The sequence below is a fragment of the Pteronotus mesoamericanus genome, unplaced genomic scaffold (assembly GCF_021234165.1).
Source record: "Pteronotus mesoamericanus isolate MK-2021 breed Mesoamerican mustached bat unplaced genomic scaffold, CSHL_Meso_final contig_105, whole genome shotgun sequence".
Lineage (NCBI taxonomy): Eukaryota > Metazoa > Chordata > Mammalia > Chiroptera > Mormoopidae > Pteronotus > Pteronotus mesoamericanus.
In genome coordinates, this window is record NW_026555006.1 from 13039445 (window position 1) to 13053518 (window position 14074).

Consider the following 14074-nt stretch of genomic DNA (forward strand, 5'->3'; position numbering starts at 1 on the left):
TTAGGAAATTATTTATAAAACTAATAATCCTGTTTCCTTCAGAAAGACCTCATAATTCCTTATGAGATATATAAATATAACCTTCATCCATAGTCATTTTTAATGAGAATCTTTCATTTCATTTAATGCTAGCTTAATCACTCTTGTTAAACTTTTATTACATGGGTAATTTGATGATTTAGATTTAGTAATTAAATTAAACAAACCATTTTTCTGAAACAAAAGGGCCTTTTAATAAAGTTAGACAGAGACAGCATATTTATAGATAATTTGCTTTTGAATAAACATTTCTTTTAAAAAGAATTAGAAAAGCATACATATCTTCCTATTTTTTGAATATGTAAATTGGATCTGTAAGGGGATGGAACAAGCATTTTGAAAGAGACCAAGAGAGTTTGGTTTTGTGAAGGAATAGGAGTGTGTGACTTGTATGTCAATGGAGATGCTGCTGCTGCTGATATTGATGATTATACATAATCACTATTATTATCTCTACTTACTAGGTGCCAGATACCTCACATGTGATTTCATTTGATTCTTACAATAGCCCCAAGGTAGCCATCACTCCCACTTTATAGATCAGAAAACTCAGGTCATATAGCTAGTATGTGGCAAAACTATGATTCGAACTTTGAAAATTGTGCTCTTCTTTTTATTTTTCTTACCTTAACACTTACATAAAGATAAGTTTAATTCTCCACATGAGCTGCCTGGCTATTTGCCTTGCCTTCCACTTCAAAAATGGCGTTTATGATGATAATTATAAAAATGAGCATCATATGTGTTTGATGGTGTTGCTGGTCACTTCCATTTACTTGTTGCTTTCAAAATCTAAAGAGCATTTTCTTTGATCTGACGGAGGGAAACAGGGTGGTACAGCTGTCCAGTGACAGTTACTTTCTTGATGTTATGCCTGTGTACACAGCTGTGAGTCAAGCAGCTGTGAAGAGGATGGGTTTCAGGAACAGAGAGCTGTAGTTACAAATTTAATTTTGAAAGTGATCCTAGCACAACTGCTAATGTTTTTAAACTTCTTGATGTATTAGCGATTAACTCTTGTCATTGCTAGTAGCTAGGAAGTTATATTAGATAATTTCAGATCTGTGATAAAACGGGTCACATAAAATGTGTTCTAAAAATTAGGAAAACAAAAGATTTCTAGAAAAATTTCCAAAGATGAATAACTTGATTATTTAGGGATATTGTGTGCTGTTCTTTGAAAAATATTAAGTATTTCTTGGGAACATCTAGATTATGGCTGGCTAGTCATTTAGATCAACTCCCATTGCAAAGAAATGAAAAAATGCTGGTCTGTATGTGTATGTATGCATTTCTTGGAAAGTTTAATCTACTTAGTGATAAAAATTGTGAACAAAGTTTATTTAGAGATTACGGGCTGTGCTTTGTGGAGTTTAATATTTCTTTCAATTATGTGAGAATGTAAAACTAAGAAATCTCTTTTAAGGATAAAGTAGCCAATATCTGGTGCAGCTTAAGTGTCTTTCTGAAGATCAAGGATACTTTGCCACATCACATCCAGATAATAATCAGGTAAGAGACACAAAGTTTGCATGTGGTGTTTTATATGCTTTTCTCTAAAAGTATTATGGTAATATCTCACCTATCTGGCATTATTAGGGAATTTTCCACATAATGTAAACCCATCCCTCTATACAACACTCTTTTATTTGAAATATTTTACATGAAAATCTTGGATTGTACCTACTTGCCTCCTCTTTAAACAGAGCATATATGCTCAACATGATTGAACATTACGCTGAAGAGCCGTGATTTTCAGTGGTGTGTAAGTGAGGGTTCAACTAGAGAAGGAGAATGAGTAGATGTGTGTGTGTGTCCCCTCATGTACGAATTTGCTATGAGGAAATAGCTGATACAGTTGTGGGGGCTGGCTAAGCGAACTGGAAGTCCACAAAGCATCAGGAAGGCAGATTTAAGGGGAAGGAGGAGGGATTCAGACCCAGCTGCTGTTAAGAATCTCTGAGCTTAGGGAAGGACTAAGTGCCTTTAAAGGGTTTCCAACTGATTGAATCAGGTGTACCCAAGACTATCTTCCTGTAGATTAAGTAAAAATCAACTGATGAGGGACTTTTATTAGATCTGCAAAATCTCTTCCACGCAGCACCGAGGTTAAGTGTTTGAATAGTTGGGTGAAGGAAGGTGTGGGTGCACTACAAAATGCGTGCTGCCTCCCTCTGTCCTTCAGTTCTTTCAAGAATATCCCTTGTAGCCCGTGTAGCAAGGACTCTAGTTCAGCCCAGCCAAGTTGACAGGCCAGGAAGTCACCACAGGTGGGAAAATCCGTTACCGCGTTGCGTTGTAATCCCTGTTTCCAGGGCTTTCAAAGGCCACTTGCCATGGTATTTAATGGCTCCAGGTGGCTCTGCTCACTGAGTTCTTCCTCTACCCCCCCCTTCCCGCCCCCCGCCCTACCCCATCTCCCGCCCTACCCCATCTCCCACCCTGCCAGCCATCCCTAGGAGAAGCTCTAGCAGCTTCCCGCTCCCTTTCTAACTTGTTTATTTTTGATTTTCCATGGGCTTGAAAATCAAATAATCAAGTTTTGTGAATTAAGGCCAGAGAGAAAGAGAAATTTATTTATTTATTTATTTATTTATTTATTTATTTATATCCTTGCCCGAAGACATACTTGTTGATTTTAGATAGAGGGGAAGGGATGGGGAGGAGAAATACTGATATGAGAGAGAAACGTCAATCGTTGCCCTTTGGAAGTGCCCCAACTGGGAACCAAATCCGCAACCCAGGCACGTGCCCTGACCAGGAATCCAGCCTGCAACCTTTTGGTTTATAGGATGACACTAAAACCAACTGAGCCACATCTGCTAATATTAGAGTTTCTCTTATAAGTACATTTAATGAATGTTTCTGTTACAAATATGGCATTGTCTCTGTGGTTGAGAATTGATGTTTAGCTATCTATCTTTGTATCTTTTCTATAGATGATATGAACTAGTGAAATAACATAAGTAGCATTTAAAACTATAATGTTTTGTTCCATATTATATATAATCACATATATATTAAAGAGGGGACGTATTTCAGTGTATGGATTTTATTTAAATCTTATTTAGTCTTAAATTTAAAGAATAAAACTAAACTTTAATTTGAAAGCAATTTAATTTGATATGTAATGTGATCCTTACATTAAAAAGTCTTTGTTTTAGCTATATACTTCTACAAAGATAACAAATATTTTTAAATTCATTTTTAAGCTTTTGTTTTACATTTTTGAGCCTGCTTCCTGCATGTATAAAATTAACACTCCAGCCCTCTCCCAAAGGATTCAGATTTACTCTGGTAAGTTTCTCATTACTTGAGGTACTTAATTCTTGCTGCCACTGATCTTTTAAAAATAGAGATAATTATTTTCTTGCTCTGAACAGCTTTATTGGATTGGGACATTCATTTATTTGATGAACATTTACTGAGTGTCTGACATACTTAGGTGCTGTGTTGGGCACTAGGTTGAGAAATTAGAATCTTTCACTTTCATTCAACAGTTATTTAAGTTCTGCTTTGTATGAGTCAATGAGGGAATACAAAGAAGAAAACAGTGTGATGGACATATGCTTAAACAATTTTGTGCCTAAGAGGATGGCATTACATTCTATTTGGTACAAATTAGGTGCTATGATGGTGCAGGTAAAGGAGATATTAAGTACTTGGGGTGCAGATGTTAGACAGCCTTTTAGGGCAAGTGGGATTGGAGCCAAATTTTGAAAGCTGGGCAAGATTGGGAATAGGAGGTTATATAGCAGAAGAGAATTTAAGACAGGAGGAAGAGTTGGAAGGTACAGAGGTGAGGAATGATAGGGAATGCTCTAGAACAGCTATTGAATAATGCAATATTTGTGTGTGTGTGTGTGTGTGTGTTGAAGAGAGGATATAGTGAGAGATAAAAGTCAAAAAGGATCACGCCCTGGCTTGAGTGGCTCAGAGGATTGGGCGCCAGCCTGCAAACCAAAAGTCCACTGGTTCGATTCTCAGTTGGGGCACGTGCCTGGGTTGTGGGCCAGGTTCCCAGTTGTGGGCGTGCGAGAGGCAACTGATGGATGTATTTCTCATACATCGGTGTTTCTCTCTCTCTCTGTCTTCTTCTGTTCTCTCTAAAAAAATAGGATCAAGTTGTATAAAAGCTTGAATGTCGGGTTGAGTACGTTGGAGCTGGATTTGTGTGCAAGAGGAGCCAAAAAAGATTTTTAGGCAAGAGAGAGCAGAAATCAGAAATAACTGATTTCTGTTTTAGGAAGATGACTTGTGCCAGTTTGAAGATACATTGGTTCCAATCCTAGAGTTTAGGGTTTCTCTGAGTGGGTTTACAAGTTCCTCCAGGTTATATTCCCATGGTACTTAGAATTTTGTTCCTGTGTGCCTTGGCCTATAAAATGGCATATAAAAAATATTTTCTAATATATCAAGAAAATTTGGTTTATGGAAACAGTAAGTCCGTGGACTTTATTTGCCAAGGGGACAACATTTTAGAAATTAGGGTTTCAGTTCTGGGACTGCCACGTATATGCATTGCATTCTAAAAGCAAAGCAGAACGTAGCATACCAGTAAAATATTTCAAAAGTACATGAGTACCACCATGTAAAAAAGATAGTTTCATGTTCTTCTCCTCTTTTTGATTACCTTTTTATTGATGATTTCTGTTATTTCATTCTGTGAATGAACTGTGAGCACACTGTCGTTTATAGTTAATATTCTACAGGACTCGCAGAACAGGAGGGATATGGTTAGTAATGCTCTGATGTCTTCAATAGGCCTAACTTGAAATATTGGCAAGCTTACACAAGATTATGCTATTTTTCTAGGAAATAGCATGCTAAATAAAGGTATATTTCTAAGATAATGGAATGGAATTTCAGAGTTTGAGTAACTGTGGCAGTGCTAGAGATGATTTACTCCTAGGGATTTAAAGCCAGAGAGAAACATTTTCTTTCTCTGAGATTCCTAATTTTATTCTATTTGCTATGTTTTAATACAGGCCATTGTGTTTAAAAAACTAAAAAAGACTTATATTAATGACTTTTGTTATTTTTGTTGGTGATGTTTTGAATTCTTGTTGAATACTTCTGAGAGCTTTACCATTTTCATGTTAATTAAAATGTTTTCCTTTCAATGAAGATTGAATTATCCTCAATTCCAGTCTCTATAAGTCTATAATTATAGAGTCTTTAATTATAGAGTCTTTAATTATAAGTCTATAATTGAGATAATTGATAATATGAATACTGATTATTTGTAGCAGCAACATGATTTCTATTTAATTTACTCACCTAGTATTTATTGAGCACTCTTGAATGTGTCAGGTCCTTTTCTAGGTACTGGCATGTAAGTGAATGACAGTTAACATTCCTGCTCTCTTATTTGGGGCCTTTTTTGTTTGTGGCAGAAGAATGAACAATAAACAAACTACATCAGTGAACAAGAGAATAAGCTGGGAGTACTGAGGGCTGTGAAGAAATAGTCTGTGTGAAAAGAATGCAGGTGCGACACGGTGAGGGGCACTGCGTCAGGCTGAGTAAGGGCAGGCCTTTCGAGGGAAGTGGTAATTGAGCCTAGAACAGAGCGGCCGACCACAAAGAGCCAACCACAAGAAGATCTGGGCTCTGACTTGATAGAAGCAACTTTTTCCTTAGGGCAGGAACGCATTTAGCATGTTTGAGGCCTTATGGGCATGGGTATGAAGTGCCAGTGTGGCGTGAGGGGGACAGTAAGACTGGAAGAGGAAGGCAGGACCAGATCCTGTAGGAGTGTGGATTTTATTCTAACTGAAGCAGTTGAAGAAATTTAAACAAGGAAATTTATGTGATCTGACATGGTGGCTGAGGGGGAATGGACGGGAGGGAGGCGAGAGCGTTACCCATGAGCAGGTTACTGCGGTCGTCCAAGAGGAAGGTGCGGGTGGCCCCGCAGAGAGAAGTGGGTGGGTCCTGTATTTAGGAGGTGGTGCAGGGGATTTGCTGATGGATTGGATGTGTAGCAGGTACAAGGTAGCGACCCACGTTTTTTGCTTGAACAGCTAGATTGGATATATATAGATAGATGTCTAATATTCAGAACATAAGCTTCTGAAAATAGTTCTAAGTAGTTTTTTACTTAAAACCCCAAATAACAAACAATTACTGTAGTTTATTGAAGTGCATGTTTCATTTCTTTTTTTTTTCTTTTTATTTTCTTTTAAAATGAAATTTGTTGGGGTAGCTTTGGTTAATAACATTATTTAATTCTCAGGTGTAGAAGCTTATAATTCAACATTTGTGTGCTCTATTGCATGGTCACCACCCAAAGTCTAGTTTCCTCCCGTCACCATATATTCGACCCCCTTTATCTGGGTCTCCCTCCTCCCAGCTCCCTTCCCCTCCGGTAACTCCCATTCTGTTGACTGTATCTATGAGTTTGTTTTGTTAGTTTGTTCCTTTTTGTTTTATATTCCACATACCAGTGAAATCCTATGTATTATATAAGTGAAATGATTATAAAACATTTGATATATTTTATGGGAATGCATGATTTAATAATATTTTATTGAAATGCATGTTTTAAAAACACTGAAATAGATCTGTTTTACCAGATTTACATTTTGACCTTCTTGTCCTTCATGCTTTTAAATTTGAATTGTCAGAGTCCAAAGGAGGATGAAGCTATAATTGTTGTGTTTGAAGTACTTAGTAGTTTTGTTTGTTAATAACAGTATCAATGAGTTTATTTTAGATGGTTAAGTATAGTGTTATAATCAGGTTTTTCAAAAATATTTTGATTATATATTTGAATAAAATATGCATATTAGTGTTGTGTATATATTTTCCTTCTAGAAAGAAGATACATTAACTGTAAAGTTTTACTTGAAATTATTTTTATTCAGATTCATAATTAAATTGCTATCATATTTTATAAATTGTTATATCTCAATTTTCTCATTTTTCTTAAAGGTTACCTGTGCACTATCATTCTTTTTATTTTCTTTCCACGTACATGAAAAGTCCATTCTCTTGGTATCATTGTAAGTAAAAATGTTTTGTTTTATTTATTATTTATTATGTGTTTATAATATTATAAATTTGTTACATATAATTACCTGAATATAAAACACAACTATACAAATGTTACATAGTCGCATAAAATTATTTCTTAAATCATATTTTTTCCAGAATGATGATCTTTTACAACTTTACTTCATTGTATTTTAAACTGAAAATACTTCATAAAATTATTACTGACATACTTATTTCTTCCTGTTTCTTCATATATTTTCTGTATGCTAATAAAAAAATATGTTTTCCAAAGAGGCTTTCCTCAGATTGGAGAGTTTGTCATCTTTGCCTTTTTCATTTCCGTACCTGTTCAACAGCCTTCTTCTCGCTCCTGTCTCTCGGCAGGGGCTTTCATAGGTTGCCTCCTTTCTGTTTATTTTGTTAAAACCTTTGGTTAGACCCTATTAGCAGTCTCTAACCAGACTACTTTGTCTTAGGAGCACTAAAATTTTTTTCTTGGTCTTCACAGAAATTGGGTGACAGGTAGGGGTATATTATCCCATTATTAAAATAGTGTACAATATTTTCCCAGAACCCATTGGAATGCTTGAATCCTGACCCACAACCACTATAATCCTCACCCCATTTGCTAGGTTCCTGTGGAAGATAATATACAGAGTGACTAATGACAAATGGAAGGTGGAGCTTTGAACTAAAACCTCAGTGCATAGCTTTATAGTAAGGTGGGCTGGCCTATGTGTAAGGTTTCTTTGCTCTGAACAAAACAGTCTAATATCATTGCAGTCTAGGACAGCTTGATTTCACCTTCCCAAGTCTAAACCTGAGTTACCACTATTTTGTGAGGCTAGGCTGAGCCCACACAAATCCCTAATGCCAGGGATAGACCTATGGAGAAGCATTGCTTTCAAGCATGTGTATTTTCCCTAGAATTCCTACCCCATAGAAAGGCAGCCCATTCAGTGACCTGTAATCTGACCATTCAGATTAGCCCTTAGGCCCCAAATTCTACATGGTACTCGTAGGAGTTTTTTCAACTACTTAACAATGCAAAATACTATTATTTCAATTACACATAAGAAGAAAGGTTAAATTAATCATTTATTCCAGTGCATACAGTAAGTAAGTGGCAGAGATGAGACTAGGAATCAGGTCCTCTGCTAGTCCCCTTCTTGAGCATTATTATCACAGTTGAATCTAGAAGGTAATGGGACAAAGTGTTAGTGGTAAGAAGGTCACAGAGTTTGCACTTACAAGCCTGAACAGCTCTTCGGTAAAGTCAGTGGCTCCATTTATTGGCATTCCATTTCCTGTTCCTATGCTATTGCTCTTTTCACGTAGCCTCTTCCTATTGGTTTTTTCCTCTTTTCGTTTATTCTGCCATCATCAACTTTTTTCCCATTATAGTTCTTCTCTGCGTCTGTTGGCCTCTCTTCAGTGGCAAATGATGATCCTGTCTGTTACAACTTTAGTGTTTAACTTAGCTGAGTGCTATGAAACATGGAGGATCATAAAAAAGAAGTGTGAAAGCCGCTATACTGGGGATTCATTTCATGTTCACCAAGTATGGTGAAACACATCAAGCAGCTCTCCTTCTGTGTTTACATCTGTTTATTTGATCCTTTTTTTAAAGCCACTATTTGTATGGCAGAGAAAGAATATTCCATTTTTTGGACTGAGTTCTGGAAGAGCACTTTTCCAGTCATTTTAAGTAGTTGACACCTTCTCTGTATTTAGACTCATTTAGTTTGGATTGATAGTTATAAAAAAAATGAGTCATTAGTCTGTATGAAGACCTTGGGCTGTTTTTAGTTTTCTTTTTAGCTTCCCTGAAAATAAGACATAAAATGTGTTTATATTTTTTGTGAGTAAGAGTTGAAATTATATTCTGTAAGATTAAAGTATTTTTTTTCTTTATCATTTTAGACCTGTCTGCTTAGTTTTAAGTGAAATTCCTTTTATGTCTACTTGGTTTTTACTTGTGTCAACATTTAGGTGAGTCAAACCAATTCCCATATAATATTTTCAGTATAGTTCTTACAAACTCATTTAAAACGTTTTTACCAAGTGACTATGGTTTCTATTTTCCCTTACAGTATGCTGCCTCTTCTTTTGAAGGATGACCTCCTAATGCCCACAATTGTGACAATGATGGCATTTTTTATAGCTTGTGCAACTTCCTTTTCAATATTTGAAAAGACTTCAGAAGAAGAACTACAGTTGAAATCTTTTTCCATTTCTGTTAGGAAATACCTTCCATGTTTTACATTTCTTCCCAGAATTATACAACATTTGGTAAGTTGTTCAGTGTTTAAGGAATGGTACTTAGCTTATGTGTTTACCACATTGTCTTGATTACTATAGCTTTGTATTATAGTTAGCTTTTAAAAAAGATTTTATTTATTTTCAGAGAGAGAGGGAAAGGGAGGTAGAGAGGGAAAGAAACATGCATGTGAGAGAGAAACATTGATCGGTTGGTTGCTTCTTGCACGTGCCCCAACCAGGGACTGTGCCCACAACCCAGGCATGTCCTTTGACTGGGAATCACATTGGTGATCTTTTGCTTTGTGGGATGATGCCAACTGAGCCACGCTGATCAGGTCTGCCATTTCATTTTTAACACCTTGCCTAATTACCCTGGCCAGAATCTCTGGTACACTGTTGAATACAACTGGCAAGAGTGGACATTTCTTCTTCCTGATTTTAGGGGGAAAGCATCCAGTTTTTCACCTTAACTATGATGTTAGCTGTGGGTTTTTTAATAGATGGCCTTTATTTGGTTAGGACGTTCTTCTATCCCTAGTTTATTGAGTGTGTTATTTTTTTAAAGCATGAAAAGCTGTTGGATTTTGTCATGTTTTTTGTGTATCTAATGATATGGTCATGTGATTTTTTTCCCCATTTATTCTATTGATATGGTATATTACATTGATTTTATTGTATGTTGAACTAATCTTCCATTCTTGGGTTAAGTCCCACTTGATCATGATGCACAATCCTTTTTATATGCCAGATGTTTGGGTTTGCCAGTATTCTGTAGACTTTTCTCTCTATATTCATAAGGGATATTGATCTGTAGTTTTCTTTTCCTACGAAGTCTGTTTCTGGTTTTGGTATCAGGGTTAATATCAATAATTGCCTCATGGAATGATTTTGGCAGTGTTCTGCTTCTACTTTTTGAAAGGGTTTATGAAGGATAAATATTAATTCTTCTATCAACATTTGATATAATTCACCAGTGAAGCCATCTGTGCCTGGGCCTTTTTTTGTGGGACTTTAAAAATGATTAATTTCCATTTTTTTGTTATAGGTCTATTTGGACTTTCTGTATTTCTTGAGACAGCTGTAGTGGTGTGTCTAAAAATTTGTCTGTTTCATCTGTGTTACCTAATTTGTTAGCTTACAGTTGTACATAATAGTCCTTTGTCATTCACTTATTTTTTTGTGTGGTAAGAAGTGACACCTATTTTTCGCTCCTGATTTTGGGGATTTGTACCTTCTTTTTTTTTCTTGGTCAGCCTAGCTAGTCTGTTGGTTTCATTGATCTTTTTATAGAACCAACTACTGGTCATTTGGTTTTCTCTATTTTTTGACATATTTTATTTTTATTTAATAATTTTTTATTGTATTTTTTTCCATTACTGTTTAGTCCCCTTATACCTCTCTCTCCCTGCCCCCACAATCACCACACTGCTGTCCACGTTTATGAGTCCTTTTTCCTCTTTCCTCCGTCCGTCCACCCTCTGACTTCCCCCCACCCCAGAGCTGTCATCCTGCTCTCTGAGTCTGTCTCTGTTTTGCCTGTTAGTTCAGTGTGTTCATTAGATTCCACACATGAGTGAGATCATATGATATTTGTCTTTCTCTGCCTGGCTTATTTATTTCATTGATTTCGGTTTTACTTTTATTATTTCTTATGCTTGCTTTGGGTTTTGTTTACTCTTCGTCTAGTTTTTTAAAGGTCAGGTGATTGATGTGACAGCTTTCTTCCATTTTCCCGTAGCCTTTCAAATCTATAAATTCCCTCCTGTACCATGTTTAAGCAGCATCCCATAAATTTTGACATATATGTTGTATTTAGTTAAAAATGTAGTCCATTTTCATTGTTATTTATTCTTTGGCTCATGAATTATTAAGAAATTTGTTGTTTCCAAATATTTGGGGATTTACCAGATTTCTTTCTGTTTTTGTGTTGTAAGCTAATTTTGATGTGTTTGGAGAACATACTTTGTGCTATTTCGGTATTTTTAAATGTATGGACTTTGTTTTATGTTCATTTCTCTTTAATTTTGGAAGGATACTTTTGCTAGAAACAGGATTTTCTTTCAGCAATTTGAATGTCATCCATCCCCGCGCCTAGTGGCTGTCATGTTTTCTGATGAGAAGTCAGCCATTCATCTTATTGAAGATAGCTTTTACGTGTTTTTAGTTTTAGATGCCTAAATGGGGACATTAAGGAGCATTTGGATATATGCATCTGGAATTTAGAGGAGAGGTCTAGACTGGAGACAAGTAATCTGACTCTTTTGTATATAATAATGAGTCATGTCACTGAATGAATTCAGCAAAGGGGTGAGTGCAGGTTAGCAAGACTAAGCACTGAGCCCTGGGGTGGTACAGTGCGTAGAGATGGGGGACGTGAGAAGGAGCCGGCAAAGCTGCTGAGGGGGATTAACTAGTGAGAGGGGAAGACAGCAGGAATATGGTACCATGGAAGCCAAGTGTTCCCAGGACGTGAGAGTGTTGTGCTATTTCAGATGCTGCAGGGAGATCGTGTAAGGCAATGATGATTGAACATTGGAGGTAGTGCAGTGGAGGTTATTATGGATCTTCGATCAGGGCAATTTGATTGGAGTGGTTGGGGTGAAAGCCTAATTGGTGTGGGTTCTCTATGACTGGAAGAATTGGATGCACCAAGTCATAGGCAATTCTTTTTGGAAACTTTGCTGTAAATAGGAGTAGACAATAGGGGTAATAGATAGAATTTGTTTAAAAACGGGGGGAATTTTAGCATGTATTCAAGTTCACAGTACCATGACATTTCAATTAGTCCCATATTTCTTGAGTTTAATTTGATTTCACTTCAGAAATTTTCATTCCCCACAAGGCTGACTCGGGGATTCTTTCTTTGAAGGACACTTACGGCCATTTGTACCTACCTGTCCGTGAGCCTTGGTGGCGCCCATGCATCCCACTCTCCATCAGGGATGATCACTGCATTACTCTCTATTCATAGTGTAGCCATTAAAGCATCTTTTAGGGTCCTGTCTCCTTCATGAAAGTGACTACTGTTCCTTACTTGTTGCTTTCTACATTCACTTAAACAGCTTCTGTGTACTTATATACTATAAGTAATAAGGATAAAATAAATAAGAGCTGGCTGGTCCTTCTCCTAAAGGAGCTCGTAGTGTCAAGCAAAACTGTCCGATACAGTCGCCACTAGACACGTGTAGAAATTTATTTAAACTTAGCAAAATTAAATGCATTACAAAATTTAGCTCCTCGTTTGCAGCAGGTGCATTTCAAATGCGCAGCAGTCACACGTGGCCAGCACCTCCCTCCACGGCTGTAGGACGTTTCCGTCCCTGCAGAAGTTCTGTTGTCCAGGGCACTGGTCTGGAGGAGAAACCTGAGAGCTACATAGTTAAGAGTGAATGCAGTTCCTTTTACTCGTCATTTTGGCATTTAATAAAATGTGACCTTGTGATTTTATTTAACTAGTTCATGCATTCCCCCGATTAAATTGAAAACTCTCTGAGGCCATAGGACATTTTCTTGCACATGCCCCACCATGCTTACGACAGCACTAGCTCATTGAAAGTGTAGTGAGCATGAAGTATAACTTTTCCATTTGCCACGGATAACTTTTCCATAACTGGGTTCCTAGATTAGCTTAGAATTTTATATCCTGTAGGGACCTGGGGTCCTGGAGCATGATGTGAATTTAACCTTGACTAGCAATATTATCTGTTCCAGGTAACTTTCTTCAGTGCCTGGGCGCTATGAAGTATAAGAAAGACGCACGCTGTGGGTGCACCTTTTGCTACACATGGGGATCACTTAAGAGAATTTAAAAAAATACAGAGGCCTAACCCAGAAACTCTGACTTGATCAGTCTTGGGTATGGCATGGGCACAGAGATATTTAACACCAATTGATTCTAACTGGCAACCTAGGTTGAGATCCATCATGAAGACATTGTATCCCCCAGCCTCCCCATCAATTCTGCTGATTTATAGCTATAAATGAGTGTTCTCAATACATTTAACTTATGTTACTTAATACTTCTTTTTCCTCCTTACAGTTTCTTATGTCAGTAATCACAATGGTCCTTCTGACGCTGATGACTGTAACACTGGATCCTCCTCAGAAATACCCAGACTTATTTTCTGTATTGGTTTGTTTTGTATCCTGCTTGAAATTTCTGTTCTTCCTGGTATATTTTAACATTATAATCATGTGGGATTCCAAAAGTGGAAGAAATCAGAAGAAAGTCAACTAGCTACATCCCCCAATGTGAAAATGTTAACAGTGCCAAATGTGAAAATCAACTAGCTATATCCCCAAATGTAAATATGTCAACAGCACTAAAAGATTTTGTGGATTTTTTGCCATGTATAAATAAAATTATCATCTTGAGAATTATGGAATTATAGGGAAGAAAACTCCCTAGGGAAGACTCCACCCCACCCAAATCACTGGCCCTCCCAAGCTGCTTTTCCATATGAATGGCTGCTCTGGGTTGTGCTGCTCAACTTCCTAAATCCTCTCCAACAAGCAGCAGCTGGCCTCAGGGAGCCCCAGGCCCAGAACTAGCAGCCTAGATTCACAGCTTGGCTTTGCTGGGAATTTTCCAAGCCCAGAGCAAGTATCAGCCATCTCAGATTGCTCTATAGCTCAGGCAGGGTGGCACTGGGCAAAACACAGGTAGGGACAGGCCTTGGATGTGCCAACAGGATTCAAGGCTCAACTACAACAGGAGGGTGTACACAGCCCACACTGGGGGTGCACCTTGAGTACCCAGCTTGGGTGATAGTGG

At 37.3% G+C, this 14074-nt stretch overlaps 1 protein-coding gene across 2 annotated transcripts in view; it reads left to right on the plus strand.

Moving 5' to 3' along the window:
- Positions 1–13628, plus strand: part of ALG6 (ALG6 alpha-1,3-glucosyltransferase) — a 41130-nt gene extending 27502 nt beyond the window's left edge. Inside the window, exons 10-15 of one of the 2 annotated variants that reach the window (XM_054574166.1) lie at positions 1466–1551; positions 3252–3336; positions 6976–7046; positions 8962–9030; positions 9132–9330; positions 13340–13628. In XM_054574166.1, the coding sequence (XP_054430141.1) occupies positions 1466–1551; positions 3252–3336; positions 6976–7046; positions 8962–9030; positions 9132–9330; positions 13340–13537 (708 nt within the window). In that variant the 3' untranslated portion in view covers positions 13538–13628. The remainder of the gene's footprint in view (positions 1–1465; positions 1552–3251; positions 3337–6975; positions 7047–8961; positions 9031–9131; positions 9331–13339) is intronic. The other variant, XM_054574172.1, reaches the window with a different exon arrangement.
- Positions 13629–14074: the final 446 nt, after the last annotated feature.